This window comes from Pan troglodytes, chromosome 20 (assembly GCF_028858775.2).
Source record: "Pan troglodytes isolate AG18354 chromosome 20, NHGRI_mPanTro3-v2.0_pri, whole genome shotgun sequence".
Taxonomy (NCBI): Eukaryota; Metazoa; Chordata; class Mammalia; order Primates; family Hominidae; genus Pan; species Pan troglodytes.
Window position 1 is genome coordinate 25,208,211 of NC_072418.2, and position 18,311 is coordinate 25,226,521.

General features: G+C 44.8%; 1 protein-coding gene across 1 annotated transcript in view; it reads left to right on the top strand.

Moving 5' to 3' along the window:
* Positions 1–585: 585 nt before the first annotated feature.
* The window catches only part of ZNF723 (zinc finger protein 723), a 48,910-nt gene continuing 31,184 nt past the window's right edge, over positions 586–18,311 (top strand). The window contains exons 1-3 of the mRNA XM_054672874.1: positions 586–749; positions 12,638–13,557; positions 14,202–14,323. Of these exons, the coding sequence (XP_054528849.1) occupies positions 14,321–14,323 (3 nt within the window). The 5' untranslated portion in view covers positions 586–749; positions 12,638–13,557; positions 14,202–14,320. The remainder of the gene's footprint in view (positions 750–12,637; positions 13,558–14,201; positions 14,324–18,311) is intronic.

Here is an 18,311-nt window from a genome sequence, read left to right on the forward strand (position 1 = left end):
TGTGTGTGGGGCCCTCACTTGCCCTGTTCATACCTGACTAGCTACCTACTGTAACGCTGCATGCATTGTATATTGTGACATATAACAGGGCCCAATATCTAGGTGAGGTGACTCTACTGCAAGGGCCCTGCCCAACAGGGGTATTATGATATATTTTTACATTCATGATTTAGGTGATTTGCCTTTCTCTTTCTGCCAGACCCCTGCCAAAATATGGATGGTGACATATCACTGGGCCTAATGCCTAGGTAATGTGACTCCTGTCTTTTGAATGGGCCCCACATATTCTGAGTACCATGACATATCACTGGGCCAAACATCTAGAAGATGGGAGGTGCCGACCTGTGTATTGTAAACAGAACTTTAGCCCTACCACTCTCAAGAGCCTCGTGACATATCTCTGCATTTGTCACCTAGGAGATGTGACTCTCCCCTGCTGCCTTCACCCTGCCCACAGGGAAGGTTGTGATATAACATTGACCCAGCAACAGGATGATGTGTTTCCTTTTCCTAGGCCTTGCTCACAGGGACCATTGTGACATATCACTGGGCCCAGCACCCAGGTGCTGTGACTGTGCTGCCTGTGCCCTGCCTGTGTCCTGCTTTCAGAATAGGATTGTAACATAGACCTGGCTGAGTACCCAGGTGATGTGACTCTTCTCTCTGCTTCCTGCCGTCAGAGAAGATTGCGATATATCCCTGGCCTAGCATCAAAATGATGTGACTCTCCTGTCACTCTCTATCCACAGGTAGGATTGTGAAGTATATCTTCGTTCAACTCATCAGTGAGATAATAACTTTCATACCTCAAACCAACCAATAGGAGAGACACTATCTTTTGAAGCTAGGCTTTGGGAAATAGATAAGATCCCATTTCTCCTCTCTGTATGAAGATCACAGTGGATGTCTGCTGTCTTATATATCACATCAGCCCCTCGTGTGTTACAGAGGGTGTCATCACAGGGCCCAGCACACAGGTGACATGGCATTTCTTTTTTTTTGAGACGGAGTCCCTCTCTGTCCCCCAGGCTGGAGTGCAGTGGCACAATCTTGGTGCTCACTACAACCTCCGCCTCCCGGATTCAAGCAGTTCTCTTGTCTCAGCCTTCCCAATAGCTGAGACTACAGGTGCCCGCCACCACGCTTGGCTAATTTTTGTATTTTTAGTAGAGACGGAGTTTCACCGTGTTAGCCAGAATGGTCTCGATCCCTGACCTCGTGATCCACCTGCCTCAGCCTCCTAAAGTGCTGGGATTACAGGTGTGAGCCACCTCGCCCGGCCAACATGACATTTCTTGTGTGCACACCCTGTCATCCATCAGGGTTGTCACCCTCACACATGAACAGAGCCTACTGGTAAGGTCTTGAATCTCACACGTGAATGCAGTCTGCAGTTGAAATTGTGATTGTCATATGTGAACATCCAGCTGCAGTTGGCATGGTGATTTTCAACCTAGCTCCTAGGCAGGTGAGGACTCTTTTATCTGGAACCAGCCCATTATAGAGATGTTGACTCTCATAACTGAGCTTAGTTCCACAGGTATAATCATGGGTCCATACCATCGTGAAGGTCATAGAGCAGTTTGTAACTCTCACTAATACTGCAGAAAGCTCTCGGGTGGTACTGGGTCTTAAAAAACCTAGCACACAGGTGAGATTGTGACACTCATATGCAAACCCAGTCAACAGTAAAAATTGTCGTCTTTTGACATGAACACAGCCCACTGTTGAGGTCCCAAGTCTCCCTCATGAAAACAGTTTAAAGGTACGAAATTGACTCTTATATGTAGATTCAGTTCACAGGTGGGTTGGTGATGCTCAGACCAATATTCAGCACACCTGTGAGTCTGTGACTCCAGTAAGCATCCACAGTCTGTAGGAGAAACTGAGGCCCTCGTAAACGAATCAAGTGCACCATTGAGACTGTGACTCTTGTACTTAGACTCAACATATAGAAGGTGTTTTTTGTTTGTTTGTTTGTTTTTGTTTTGTTTTGTTTTTGTGACACAGTCTCACTTTGTCACCCAGGCTGGAGTACGGTGTCATGATCTTGGCTGACTGCAACCTCCACCTCCTGGGTTCAAGCGATTCTCTTGCCTCAGCCTCCCAAGTAGCTGGGATTACCGGCACCCGCCACCATGCCTGGCTAGTTTTTGTATTTTTAGTAGAGACGGAGTTTCACCATGTTGGCCAGACTGGTGGAGGTGTTGACTCTCAAATTTAGAAATGGGACATGTGTAAGATTGTTAATCTAATCTCTAAATTGTCTTGCAGGTGTTATTGTGACATACGCCTCTGCTTAGTACTTGAGTGATTTGACTCTCCTGCCTGGGCCCAGTCCATAGATGCAAGTGTGACACATGGCAGAACCCAGCACTTAGGAGATGTGACTCCATACTCCTGCTTTTGTGCTGCCCCTCGGGTTGGAGTGGGGAGGATTGCAACTTATCACTGGGCCTTGCATCCAAGTAATGAAAGTCTTTCTTTTCTTGGCAATGCCTACAGGGGACACTGATATATTCCTGGGTCCCAAACCCAGTTTATGTTATTCTCCTATTTGTTCCCTGCCCACATGGGCCATTTCTACTAAAAATACACAAATTAGTCAGGCATTGTGGCAGGTGTCTGTAATCACAGCTGCTTGGGAGGCTGAGGCAGGAGATTTACTTGAATCCAGGAGGTGGGTGTTGCAGTGAGCCAAGATTGAGCCACTGCACTCCCGCCTGGATGACAGAGTGAGACTCCGTCTCAAAAACAAACAAACAAACAAAAAAAGTGACTATCATATGTGAGCATCTGGTCAAATTTGGGGCAGCAAAACTTTTTTGTTTTTTTTTTTTTTGAGATGGAGTGTTGCTCTGTTGCTCATGCTGGAGTGCAGTGGCTTGGTCTTGGCTCACCACAACCTCCACATCCCAGGTTCAAGCGATTCTGCTACCTCAGCCTCCCAAGTAGCTGGGACTACAGGCATGTGCCACCAAGCCCGGCTAATTTTTGTATTTTTAGTAGAGATGGGGTTTCACTATGTTGGCCAGTCTGGTCTTGTGATCTTATGATCTTATGATCCGCCCACCTCGGCCTCCCAAAGTGCTGGGATTATAGGTGTAAGCCACCACGCCCGGCCAGCAAAACATTTTTAAATGAAGCTCATAGGAAGATGAAGGCTCTTCTATCTGGTTTCAGAAAATTGAAAAGATGTTGACTCATACCTGGGCTTAATTACCTTAGATGCACTCATAGGTTTATACCAGCATGAAAGTCTCAGACTCGATTGTAACTCTCATTCAAACTGTATAAAGCCCTAGGATAGTACAAAGAGTGACATAATAGGGCCAAGCACACAGGTGAGATTATCACACTCATGTGCACACCCTGCCAACAGTAAAGACTGTCATTCTCCCATATGAACATGGCCCACTGTTGAGACTTTGAACCTCACACCCAAAGACAGCTGAAAGTTGGAAAATTGAATTACATATGTGGTTCTGGTCCACAGATGTTTTGTTGACTCTCAAAGCAAGATTCAGGACACCTGTGAGCCTCTGACTCCACTAGGGGAACACAATTCACAGGAGAGATTGAGGCTTTCAAATACAGATCCAGACCACCTTTGAGATGGTGACTCATGTAATTAGACACAACATACAGCAGGTATTGACTCTCATACCTAGGACCAGGACATGTGTGGGATTCTTAATCTCATCCCTAGACCTTCTTGCACATGTGATTGTGACATATGCCTCTTCCCAGCACCTGAGTGATTTAACCTTTCTGCCTGGGCCCTACAGATGGAATTGTGGCATATCACTGAACTCATACCTAGGTGACGTGAGCCTATGCTTTTGCCTTAGCACTTTTCACAGAGAGCATAGTGACATATCACTGGCCCTAGAACCCAGGTGAATTGACTTTCCTCTATTGCTTGGTCTCTACCCAAGAACAGATTGTGATATGTCACTGGGCCTATCACCTAGGTGATGTGATTTTTCTCTCCTACCTGGACCCAACACTTTCATAATGCAAATCTCCTGCTTGGGCTCGCCTACAGAGGTATTATAATATATCTGTTCATTTATCACCTAGGTGATGTGACTCTCCTCTTCTGCCTGAACCCTGCTGAAAGGGAGAATTCTGACATATCACTGGGCCCAGAATCTAGGTTATGCTACTTTTCTGTTTTTCCTGGGCCCCACATATTTTAGGTATTGTTACATATTGCTAGGTGTCCTTCCTTTGGGCTGGGATGCTCTGGCTTGCCCACAAGGGGCCTTGTAAAATATTTCTGTATCTGACACCTAAGATATGTGAGTTTCCTCTTTTGCCTGCATCCTGTCCACAGAAAATGTTGTGATATATCACTGGACCCAGGCACCAGGTGATGTGTCTCTCCTGCCAAGGCTGTGCCCAGAGGGAGCATTGTGACATATCACTGAGTTCAGCACCCAGGTGATATGGCTTTGCTGCCTGTGCTCTGCTTTCAGGAGGGGATTGTACTGTATCTGTGGCTGAGTACCTAGGTGATATGACTCCCGCGTGGTTTCTGCCCTCAGGGAAGATTTTGACATACCCTTGCCAAAAACCTACTTGATGTGACTCTCCTGGTTGCTCCCTAGCCACAGGTAGAATTGTGACATATATTTTGGCCAGCTACCAGGTTCATTGGTTACCTCATACCTCAAACCAGCTAATAGAAGAGATACTACCTCCGATAGCTAGACTTAGGAAAATGAGTAAGATCATGGGTCTCCTCTTTGTGTAAAGGCCATAAAGGATTACTGTTCTTTTACATATCATATAAAGCCCTTGAGGGGTACAGAAAATGTCATCACAGGGCACAATAAAAGGTGAGATTGTGTTTCTTGTATGCAAATCCCATCAACTGTTAAGACTGTCACCCTGACACAAGGACAGAGCCCATTGGAGAGGTCCTGAATTTCACACGTTGACACAGCCCACAGTTCAGATTGTGACTGTCATATGTGAACACCCAGCTACAATTGGGATGGTGATGTGTTTCTAATTCTGGCAGGTTAGATCTCTTCTATCTGGACATATCCAACTGGAGAGATGTTGACTCTCATTACTGGGCTTGGGGCCACAGGTAGGATCATGGATCTACATGAGCACAAATGTCTCAGAGCATATTGTGACTTTAATGTATATTGTAGAAAGCCCTTTGGTGGTACAGAGGGTGTCCTAACAGAGCACAGCATGCAGGTAAGATTGTGACACTCATATATACACCAAGCTGACAGTAAATATTGTCATTCTTCCGGATAAACACAGGCCACTGTTTAGGTTCTGAATCTCACACCCAAAGTAAGTTGAAATTGAAAAATTGATGCATAAATGGATTCAGTTCACAGATGGGTTGGTGACTCTCAGACCAAGATCCAGCATATCTGTGAGGCATTGACTTCACTAAAGGGACACTGTCTGCAGGAGGGATTAAGGCTTTTATGAACAGATTCAGTAAACTGTTGAGATTGTGGGTTATAAACTTAGACCCAACATACAGGAGGTGGCGCCTCTTATACCTAAAACCAAGAAGTGCAGGATTGTTAATCTCTTCTCTGGACCTTCCTGCAGCTGTGATTGTGACGTATACCTCAGCCTAGCACTTGAGCAGATTTACTGTCCTGCCTGGGCTCAGCCCACAGATTGGATAGTGACATCTTGCTGCATCCAGCATTTAGTCAATGCGAATCTACACTCTTGTCTTGGTTCTGACCATAGAGAGAATTTTGACATATCACTGCTCCTTGCACGTAGGCTATGTGACTCTCCTGCCTGTGTTTTGCCCACATGGGCCATTGTAACATATTGCTGAGTCCAGCACCCAGGTGATATGATCCTCCAGCCTTTCCTGTGCCTACACAAGACAGTGTGACATATCTCTGGGTCCCTCACATGGGTGATATGACTCTCCTGCCTCACCCTTGTTTCAAGGGATATTGTGACATAACTGCTGTAACCAGCACCTAGGTGATGCGGCTATTTTCCACTGCTTGGGCTGTGCCCAGTGAGGAATTGTGAAGTGTCTCTCTGCCCAGTACCTAGGTAATTTGACTCTCCTCTTTTTCCTGGGCACTGCATACATTGTGTATTTGAAAATATGGCTGAATCCAACAGCTACGTGATGCAACTATCTTACAAAGGCCCTGCCTAGAGATGTATTACGATGCATTTTTTATTTATTACTTAGGTGGTGTGACTATCTTCTTCTGCCTTGGCCCTGCCTAATTTGAGAATTGTGAAATATCACTGGACCCGGTACCTAAGTTATGTAATTCTCTTCTATTGCCTGGGCCCTACATATTTTGGGTATTGTGGCATATCACTGCACCAAACACCAAAGAGATAAGAAGCTCCTGCCTAGGCTATGCCTACAGCGGCCCTTGTGACATATTTCTGAATTCATTATGTATGAGATGTGACTCTCCTCTTCCGCTTGCACTCTTTCTATAGAAAGATTATGACATATCACTGGGCCCAGCAATTAGGTGAGGTGTCTGTCCTGCTTGGACCTTGCCCACTGGGAGCACTGTGACATATTGCTGGGCCCAGCACTGAGGTGATGTGACTCCTTTCTGGACCCTGCCTTTAGGAAGAATTGTGACATATCGCTAGCCCACAACCAAAGTGATGAAACTTTCTTGCTTACTCTATAACCACAGGTAGGATTGTGACATGTATCTTTGCCCAGCTCATAGGTATGATTATGATTGATACCTTGAATTAGCCAATAGAAGAAATGCTATCTCTCACAGAAAGGCTTAAGGGAAATGAATAAATCCTTAGGTCTCTTCTTTATACAAAGGTTGTAGGTGAGTACCACTGTCTCACATGTCATATAACGCCTTTGGGTGGCATACAGTGTCATCACAGGGCCCAGCACACAGGTGAGATTGTGTTTTTCATGTGCACACTGTGCCAACCATTAGGATTGATACTCTCATGAATAAACAGAGCACACTTCTGAGGTCCTGAATCTCACACACAGATGCAGTTCAAAGTTGGAATTGTGACGGTCATATGTAAATATCCAGCCACAGTTGAGATGGTTATTCATTTCTAAACCTAGCTAATAGGCAGGGGAGAACTCTTCTATGTAAACCCAGTTACTTGGAGAGATGATGACTCTCATACCTGGGCTTAATCTCACAGGTACAGTCATTGGTCCATAGCAGCATAAAGGTCTCAGAGTGAAATGCCACTCTTAGGTATATCATATAAATTCATCAGGTGGTACACAGATTGCTCTAACAAGGCCCAGCACGCAGGTGAAATTGTGACACACATATTCACACACAGATGACACTAAAAATTGTCATCCTTCCACATGAATACAGCCCTTAGTTGAGGTTCTAAACCTCACACCCAGAAGAACTCACAAATTGAATAATTGACTCTCATACATGGATCCAGTCCACAGGTGTGTTGATGACTAAGACCAAGATAGACACACCTTAGAGGCTGCAACTTCACCAAGGGGACACAGTTGGCAGGAGGGATTGAGTCCCCCATGCAAGGGTCCAGTCTACAATTGAGATTGTGACTCATGTACTTTTATCTGACATACAGGAGATGTTGATTCTCATATCTAAATCCAGGACATTTGGGAGACTGTTAGTCATATCTATGGACTTTCTTGCAGGTGTAATTGTGGCATATGTTTCTGCCCAGTACCTGAGTGATTTTACTTTCCTGTATGACCCAAGCCCACAGATGTGATTGTTACATATCAGTGGACCCAGCACCTAGGTGATGCAATTATATTTTTCTCCCTTGGCGCTGTTTGCAGTGGGGCTTTGTGATGTAACACTGAACCCAGCACCCAGGTTATGAGACTCTTCTGCCTGTGCCCTGCCCAGATATGCCACTGTGCTATATTGCTGCATCCAACACTATGGTCATGTAACCCTCTTGCCTGGGCTCTGCCTACAGAGGGAATTGTGACTTATCTCTGCACCTATTACTCAGGTGATGTGACTCTTCTCCTGCATAGTCCCTGCTCATCAGAGGGATTTTGACTAATTCTTAGGCACAGAACCTAGCTGATATGATTCTTCTTTCTAGGTCCTGCCTGTAGGGGAGATAGTGACATATCACTGGGCTCAACACCAAGATGATGTTTTTCTTCGGCTTTGGCCCTGCCCTCGAAAGCCATTGTGATGTATTGCTGAGTCCAGCACCAAAGTGATGCCCAGTTCTTGCCTGAATCCTGCCCACAGGAGGCAATGTGACTTATCTCTGGGTCCATCAACAATTTGATGTAACTTTACTCTTTTGCCTGGGCTTTTAGCATAGGAGAGATTGTGATATATCTCCATGACCCAGGTTACATGACTGTCCTCTTCTGCCTGGGCCATGCCCACAAAAGGGAGAGTGACTTTTCACTGGGCCCAGCACATAGGTGATGTAATTCTTCCTCCTGGTCACTGCTCACAGGGTTTATTATGACATATCTTTAGGCCCATCACCTAGGTGATATGACTATAGTTTTCTTCCTAGGACCTTTTGACAGAGAGGACTGTGATATGTCACTTGGCCCAGCACCTATGTGATGTGACTCCTCTCATAACTGACCCCTGCCATCTAGGGTGATTTTGACATACAGCTGATCCCAGTTTTTAAATTATGGCACTCTTTTTTACTTTGTGAGTCATGACCACAGAAAGCATTGCAACATATCTCTTGGCCTCTGACATACAATATGTAACTATCCTGCCTAAAACCTATCTTCAGGGGGTGTTGTAACATATTGCTGGACCCACCATCTAGGTGATGTGACTGTCCCATACTGGATGGGCTCTGAGCAAAATGGGACTGTGATGTATCACTAGGGTCAGCACCTAAGTGAAGTGATTCTCCTCTTTTTCCCAGGCCCTGCATACATTGTGTATTGTGACATATGTGTGGGTCAAACACCTAGGTGATTCGACTCTTCTGCCTGGAGCTTTCATACAGCATACTATGACATGCCTTTTCATTTATTACCTGTGTTATGTGACTCTCCTTTTCTGCCTGGGCCATGCCAAAAGGGGGGATTGTAACATATCACTGGACCAAGCACCTAGGCGATGTGACTCTCCTATTTTATCCGGCCCCCACAAATTTTTAGTATTCTGATACATGGCTGGGCCCAACACCTAGGGGTTGGAAATCTCCTTTCTCTGCCATGCTCACAGTGGACCTCGTGACATATCTCTGCACGTGTCACTTAAAAGATGTGACCCTTTTCTGCCTGCACGCTGCCCATAGGAAAAATTGTGAAATACTCATGGGCCCCCAAACCAGGTGGTGTGTCTCTCCTGCCTAGGCCTTGTTCACAGGGAGAATTGTGACATATCACTGGACTCAGCACCCAAGTGATTTGACTCTGCTGCCTGTGCCCTGCTTTCATTAGAGGATATTCACATATCCCTGGCAGAAAACCAGATGATGTGACTCTTCTTCCGGGTCCCTTCTCTCAGAGAATATTATAATATATTCCTGACTCAAGACCCAGGTAATGTGACTCTCCTGCTTCCTTCCTATCCACAGGTGGGATTGTGACATATGTCTTTGTTCAGATCATAGATGCAATAATGACTCTAATACCTCAAACCATCCAATAAGAGATATACTGTCTCTTCTAGCTAGGTTTAGAGAAACAGGTAAGATCCTGGGTCTCCTGTTTGCATAAAAATAATATCAAATTACCACTCTCTTGCTTATGGTATAAAGCAGTTGGATGGTACAGAAAGTGTCATCATATGGTCCAGCACGGCACACAAGTGATACGGTGTTTCTCATATGCACACCCTGTGAACCATTAGAATTGTCACCCTCACATATGAACAGAGCCCACTTTTGAGAACACAGGTAAAACTGTGACTCTCCTATGCACACTCAGCCAACAGTAAACATTGTCACCCTCCTAAATGGAAACCATCCACTGTTGAGGCTGTGAATCTCCCACGTGGAGGTAGTCAAAAGTTGGAATTGTGACTCTCATACATGGATCTCGTCCATAGGTAGAATGGTAACTCAATGAACAGGATTCAGCACAGCTGTGAGGCTGTGATTCAGATATTGAGACTCAGTTTGCATTTGAAATTGTGTCTTCACGCAGGAATACAGTCCACCATTAAGATTGTGACTCATGTACTTGGACCAAACATAAAGAAGGTCTTGACTTTCATACCTGGAGCCAGAAAATGTATGGAATTTTGAATCTCATTTCTGGACCTGCTTGCAGGCGTGATTGTGACATATACCTTGGTCCAGCACCTGAGTGATTTGACTATCCTGCCTGGGTAAAGCCTCAAAATGGAATTGTGACACATGCCTGGTGCAAGCATCTAAGGTATTTTACTCTCCCGCGTAGACCCTGTCCTCAGGGAGAATTGTGACATCTTGCTGGACCCATCGCCTGGGTTATATATTCTCTCCTGCCTGGGCCCTTTACACAGGGTGGATTGTGACATATTGCTGTGTCCTGCATGCAGATAATGTGACTTTCCTGCCTGAACCCTGCCCACAGAAGGCACTGTGAAATACTCCTGGGCCCAGTACCCAGGTTATGTGACTTTACTGCCACAGCCCTGCCCACAGAGTGGACATTGGCATATTTTTGGTCCAGCATTCAGGTGATCTGAATCTCTTGCCTGCTCCATTTACACAGCTTAAATTTAGACATATGTATTTTCAAGCTCTTAGACATTATAGTCAAGCTTATATGGGAACCCAGCCAATAAGAGTAATTTTGACTCTCTTAGCTAGATTTTGGACAGTGGGTAGAGTCCTGGATCACCTACGTTTAGAAAGGTCACAGAGGTTTATAAAATTTATGCATAACTGGCCAGGTGCAGTGGCTCATGCCTGTAATCCCAGTCCTCTGGGGGGCCAAGGCGGGTGGATCACCTGAGGTCAGGAGTTCAAGACCAGCCTGCCCAATATGGTGAAACCCCATCTCTACTAAAAGTACAAAAAATTAGCCAGTTGTGGTGGTGTGCGTCTGTAATCCCAGCTACTCAGGAGGCTGAGGCAGGAGAATCACTTGAACCCGGGTGGCAGAGGTTGCAGTGAGCTGATATCATGCCATTGTACTCCAGCCTGGGTGACAAGAGCGAGACTCCATCTCAAAAAAAATTATGCATACTTTAGAAATACTTTGTGTGCTACAGAGAATGTAATAATAGGGTCTACCACACAGGTAAGATTGTGACTTCTCACAGGCATACCAAGCCAACAATTAGGATTGTCACTTCCAAACATGAAAGAAGCACACTGGTGATGTCCTGAACCTCACATGCAGGTGCAGTTCACAGTTAAAATTCTGACTGTCATATGTAAATCTGGGAACAGGTTGAACAGTGACTGATTTCTGGACCCAGCTCAGAGGCACAGTGATTAGTTGCATTACCTGGACCTAGCCAATAGGAGATATGTTGACTCTTATAGGTAGCCTTCAAGCAATGGGCAAGGTCCTGGGCTTTCTACTTGTATGAAGGTCACAGAAGATTGTAAAACTCATGCATGTTGTATGATCCTTTCCAATGGTACAGAGAGTGTCATAACAGTTTCCAGCACACAGTTAAAATTGTGATTCTCAGCTGGGGGCAGTGGCGCACGCCTGTAATTCCATCAGTTTGGGAGGCCGAGGCAGGCGGATCACGAGGTCAGGAGATTGAGACCATTCTGGCTAACATGGTGAAACCCTGTCACTACTAAAAATACAAAAAATTAGCTGGGTGTGGTGGTGGGTGCCTGTAGTCCCAGCTACTCAGGAGGCTGAGGCAGGAGAATTGCGTGAACCCGGGAGGCGAAGCTTGCAGTGAGCTGAGATCGCGCCACTGCACTCCAGCCTGGACAACAGAGCGAGACTCCATCTCAAAAAAGAAAAAAATTGTGATTCTCATAGGCTTACCCTGCTAACAATGAGGGCTGTCATTCTCACAAATGGAAAAAGACTTCTGGTTTGGTCCTAAATATCACATGTGGATGCAGTCCACAGTTGAAATTGTGACTGTTATATTTGGATCTGGCCACAGGTAAAATGGTGACTCACTTCTGTACCCAACTCACAGGCACAGTGAGAACTCTCACACCTGGATCTAGCCAATAAGAGAGATGTTAGCTCTCATTCCTGGGCTTAGGACAATGGGTAAGATTATGAGTTTATACCAGCACATAGATCCAAGAGTGGGTTGTGGCTCTCAGGCATACCGTATAAAGCCCTCATGTGTCACCAAGAGTGTGGTAACAGGGCCCAGTGCACAGGTGAGATAGTGACTCTGGTATGCACGCCCAGTTCACAGTAAGAATTTTCACCTTCTTAAATAGCCACAGTCCACTGTTGAGGTTCTGAATCTCAAACTCAAAGGAGCTGAAAGTTAGAATTGTGACTCTCATATGAGGATCAGGTCCACAGACGAGACAGTGAATCTTGGACCAATATTCAACACACCAGTGAGGCTGTGACTCTTCTACCAGGACACAGTCTAAGAATTGAGGCTGTCATGCACAAATCCAGTCTACTATTGAGATTCTGACTCGCATACTTAGACCAAACACTCAGAAGATCTTGACTATGATCTCTAGAGCTGGAAGTGTTTGGGATTGTTTATCTCATCCCTGAATCTTTCTGCAGGTGTGATTGTGGCATATGTCTTTGCCCATACCCTGAGTGATTTTAGTTTCCTGCCTGAGCCCAGCCCATAGATGGAATTGTGACATATACCAAGGCCAAGCACCAAGGTAATATGACTCTTCTCATCTGCCTGAACCTGTCACTTAGAAGTAATTGTGACATATCTCTGAATCCAGCACGTAGGTGACGTGACTCTCCTCTTGTGCCTAGGCCTTGCCTACAAGAAAGATTGTGTCATATCACTGAGCCCAGCACCTATGTGATGTGCTTCTTCTGCCATAGTTCTCCCCACATAAGACATTGTGACATATTTCTGGGCCAATTACATAAGTTAAATGAGTCTTTGCTTATGCCTGGATCTCACCCTCAGAAGAACTTATGACATGTTGCTGGACCCAGCACCTAGGTAATTTGAGTCTTCTCTGCTGCCTGGCCCCTGCCAACGGAAGGGATTTTAAACTATTGCTTAAACTAGCACAAAAATTTTGTGACTCACTTCTTTTGCTAAGCCCTGCTAACCGTGGGAATTACAACATATTGCTGAAACCAGGATAATGCAACAATCATCTCTTGCCTGGGCCTTGCCCACAGTGGGCATTGTTACATATTACTGGGCCCATCTTCTAAGTAATGTGACTGTCCTATTCTGCTTGGGACCTGCAACATGAAAGACTGTGGAATATCGCTAGGCCCAGAACCCAGTTGGTGTGACTCTCTTCTTTCTTGATCCTGCTCATAGTGCAGATTGAGATATTCCTGTCCTAGCATCCAAGTGATGTGACTCTTCTTCCTGGTTCCTAGCTACAGGTGGGATTGTGACATACGCCTGGGACGTGGTCACTGGTACAATGATGACAGTCATACTTCAACCCACAAACCAGGAGAAATATTGATTCTGTCTGCTAGGCTTTGGGCAACAGGTAAAGTCTTCGTCTGTTACTTGCATGAAAGGTCAGAGAAAATTACAATACTCATGCAAATTGTATAAAGCTTTCAGCTGGTGCAGAGAGTGTCATAACAAAGCCCAGCACACAGGTGAAATTTTGACTCTCAAATGCACACCCAGCCAATAGTTAGAATTTTTACCCACACATATGTTTTTAGCCTACAGTTAAGGTCCCAAATCTCACATGTAAATGCTGTTCACAGTTGGAATTGTGACTGGTATATGTGGATCTAGCCACAGGTAGGATGGTAATTAACTTCTGAACCCAGCTGACAGGTGTAATGATGACTCTAATACCTGGATGCAGCAAATTAGAGAGAGGTTGACTCTAATACCTGTGCTTAGGGCAAGGGTACAATCATGGGTCATAACAGCACAAGAGTCTCAGAGCAGATTGTGACTCTCAGGAATATTATACAAAGCCTTTGAGTGGTACATGGAATGTCATAGCAGTACCAATCACGGAGGTGACATTGTGATTCTTATATGCACACCCACCCAAATGTAAAAGTTGTCACCCTCCCACAGGGACACTGATCACCTTGAGGTTCTGAATCTGACACTAAGAGGCAATCGAAAGTTAAAATTGTGACTCTCATATGTGGATCCCATCCACAGGTGGAGTAGTGACTCTTGAGAAAGAATTCAACATGCCCGTGAGCCTGTGACTTTCATACCAGGACACCGTCCTTGGGTGGGATTGGGACTCTCATTCACAGATCCGATATATCATTGAAATGGTGAGTCCTGTACTTGCACATAACTCACAGGAGGTGTTGACTCTCATAACTAAAGCTGAGACATGTGCAGAATTATGAATCTAACCACAGAAGCTTCATGAATGTGTGATTTTTACAGACCTATTTGCCTAGCATTTGAGTAATTCCACTCGTCTGTGTAGGCCAAGCCCTTAGATGGTGTTGTGACATGAATTGAGTCAAGAATCTAGGTGATGTAACTTTCTTTCCTGGGTGCTGCCCTCAAAGGAGATTTTGACATATTGCTGGGCCCAGCACATTAGTGATGTGATTCTTTTCTCCTGCCTGGTTCCTACAAACTGGGAGCATTGTAGCATATCACTGAGCCCAACACCTAGGTGATATGACTCTCCTCCCATGTCTGGGCCCTGCTCACATTAGGGATTGTGACATATCACTGGGCCCAGCACCCAGGTGAAGTGAATATCCTCTCCTGTTTGGCTTCTGCATACAGGGGGCATGGTGACATACTGCAGTGCCCAACATTATGATAATGTGATTTTACTGCATGGGCAGTGTTCACAGGATGGTATTGTGACATGTAAGTGGACCCAGCACCTAGATAATGTGACTCTCCTCTCCTGCCCAGGCCCTGCTTATAGAGCAAATTACGACATACTGCTGAGTCTAGCACCTGGGTGATGTGACTCTCCTGCCTTAGCCTTGCTCACAGGGGACATTTTGATATATCTTTGGATTCATCACCTAGATGATGTGACTCTCTTCTTCTGCCTGTGCTTTACCCACAGGAAAGCTTGGATCATATCACTGGGCTGAGCATCCAGGTAATCTGATTCTGTTTTTGAGCCTTACCCACAGGGGGCATTGTGACATTTCACTAGGCCCAGCATTTAGGTGATGTGACTCTCTTGCCTGGGTCCTGCCCATAGGGGAACTGTGACATATTTCTGGTCCAGTGCCCAGGGGATGTGATGCTCTAGCCTGGTCTCTGCTCCCAGGTGGAATTGTGACATATACCTATGCCCGGCTAACAGGGATGAAGATGACTCTTGTACCTGGACTCAGCTAATAGGAGAGATTGTAACTTTCATAGCCAACATTAGGGCAACCAGTAATGTCCTGGGTTTCCTAATTGTATGAATATCAAAAAGGATTACATCACTTACTCATATTACATAAAGCAGTCGAGTGTACAGAGAGTATTATAACAGGGCTCAGCACAGAGGTGAGATTGTGACTTTCATATGCACACCCAGGCAATAGTTATAACTGTCACTCTCTCACATGGACACAGCCCACTGGTAAAATCCTGAATCTGACTCATGAACACAGTCCACAGTTGGAATTGTGACTATCATATGTGGATACAGCCACCAGTCAAATGCGGACTCGTGTATGAACTCAGCTCACAGGAATGGTGATAACTGCCATACCTGGATCCAGCCAATAAGGGTTCATTCACAGTTTTCTAATGGCTCTACGAACAACAGAAATAAAAAAGGTATCTCTTTATGGGGTATACTTATATGTAGAGAATTTTGCTGCCAACTTATATATAACAAAACTTTCACCTTGATAGGTAAAAGATGAAGGGCTAATGTGAGTGAGAAGTTTTAAAGAAACATTTGTTGCCTCATAATATCAGAAACAGAATATTGATCCACTGCTTTTAACCTACTTCATAAGTCAAAAATAACTTCTTCAGAATAGGTTAAAGAGCATTGCCAGCAGGCCATTACTCTTCTGAATGGGCATCATTTGTTAGATCATTTTTTCCATGGCTTAGCATAAATGAAGCAATGGTTAGGAATTTATCCCCCAAAATAGGGCTGTATAGCAGATTCTAATGTAAAGGCTGTGGTTACACAATAGGTATTAAATGTTCTAACTAAAGTTGTGCTAAATAATAGAATTTCTTTTGATTACTTACTGGGTAAACAGAGAACTACTTGTGTAATTGCTAATACTTGTAATTGCACATGGTAGAATACATTGTGTATTACAGAGATGCAGTTGTAGGGGATTAATGAACAGGCTGCTTGGTTGAAATGAGTAGATCATTATCTAGCTAATTGTTTAATCTATTGGATTTTAGTTGGTTGTTCATGGGGACCTTGGCTAAGAAGCATGGTTTCAACTATTTTTTTTTTTTTTTTTGGTTTTTTGTTTGTTTGTTTGTTTGAGACAAAGTCTTGCTCTGTAGCTCAGGCTGGAGAGCAGTGGCATGATCTTGGCTTACCACAACCTCCACCTCCCGGGTTCAAGTGATTCTCCTGCCTCAGCCTCCAGAGTGGCTGGGATTATAGGTACGCATTACTGCACATGGTTAATTTTTAGTATTTTTAGTAGAGACAGAATTTCACCATGTTGGCCAGGCTGGTCTTGAACTCCTGACCTCAGGTAATCTGCCTGCCTCGGCCTCCCAAAGTGTTAGGAAACAGGCCACCGTGCCTGGCCTGTTTCAACTTTTGGCATTATTCTCCTGCTAGTCAAAATAGTAATCTCCCAGGCCGGGCGTGGTGGCTCACACCTGTAATCCTAGCACTTTGGGAGGTTGAGGTGGGTGGATCACCTGAGGTCGCAAGTTCGAGACCAGCCTGACCAAAATGGAGAAACCCCATCTCTACTAAAAATACAAAAATAAAATTAGCTGGGTGTGGTGGCACATGCCTGTAATCTCAGCTACTCGGGAGGCTGAGGCAGGAGAATCACTTGAACCCGGGAGGTGGATGTTGCAGTGAGCTGAGATTGTGACTTTGCACTCCAGCCAGGGCAACAAGAGTGAAACTCCATCTAAAATAAATAAATAAATAAAATTGTAGTATCCCTACTGCACCGTATTCTCTCAAAAATTATAAATGTTTGCATGCAGTCATCTCTAGAATGTTAAATAGTCTCTCGTTGACTGGCCTGACAGAAACTCAAAGACATATGTGACTATGAAGACACCATAACCTGTGAATAACATTATAAGGACAAAAACCCGAAATAATGGAAATTGAGAGTGGCACTAAGGCCTAGAGTTTTGGTCACACTCTGACCTACGTAAGAACTTCACCAAAAAGCCAGGGTTTTAAAAAACAAAGTTGGCGGGGGGTGGTGGCTCACATCTGTAATCCCAGAACTTTGGGACGCCGGGGCGGGCAGATCACAAGTTCAGGAGATGGAGACCATCATGGCCAACAAGGTGAAACCCCATGTCTACTAAAAATACAAAAATTAGCTGGGTTTGGTGGCGCGTGCCTGTAATCCCAGCTACTCAGGGGGCTGTGGCAAGAGAATCGCTTGAACCCAGGAGGCAGAGGTTGCTGTGAGCTGAGATTGCGCTATTCCACTCCAGCCTGGTGACAGAGCGAGACTCCCTCTCAAAAAAACAAAACAAAACAAAGTTATTGGAGGCCATCGTTCTAAACTGAGCTTGTACACTAGTTCCAAACAGACCAAACCAAACCAAAATGAGTCACCTGTGCTAAATGTGACATAATCCAACTGAAAATTGAAGAAAATAGGTAGATCCTAAAACAGGCCAGGTTTATATTTTTCTTCTGGAAACAGCAGATTTCAACACAAGGAAGCCCCTTCTAACCCTTTAAAAAATAAATAATAGGCCAGACACGGTGGCTCACACCTGTAATACTAACACTTTGGGAGGCTGAGGTGGGTGGATCACTTGAGGTCAGGAGTTCAAGACCAGTCTGGCCAACATGGTGAAACTCCATCGCTACTAAAAATACAAAAATTAGCCAGGCATGGTGGCAGGCACCTGTAATCACAGCTACTTGGGAGGCTAAGGCAGGAGAATCGTTTGAACCTGGGAGGAAGAGGTTGCAGTGAGCTGAGATTGCGCCCTTGCACTCCAGCCTGGGTGACAGAGTGAAACTTCATCTCAGTAATAAACAAACAAACAAACATAATAAAATAACCGGAAGCCCATGTTTCTACTTAAAAAAAAAAAACACAGTTCTGCTATTTTACAGTAGGATTTGACACTACATAAGTACTCTTTTTT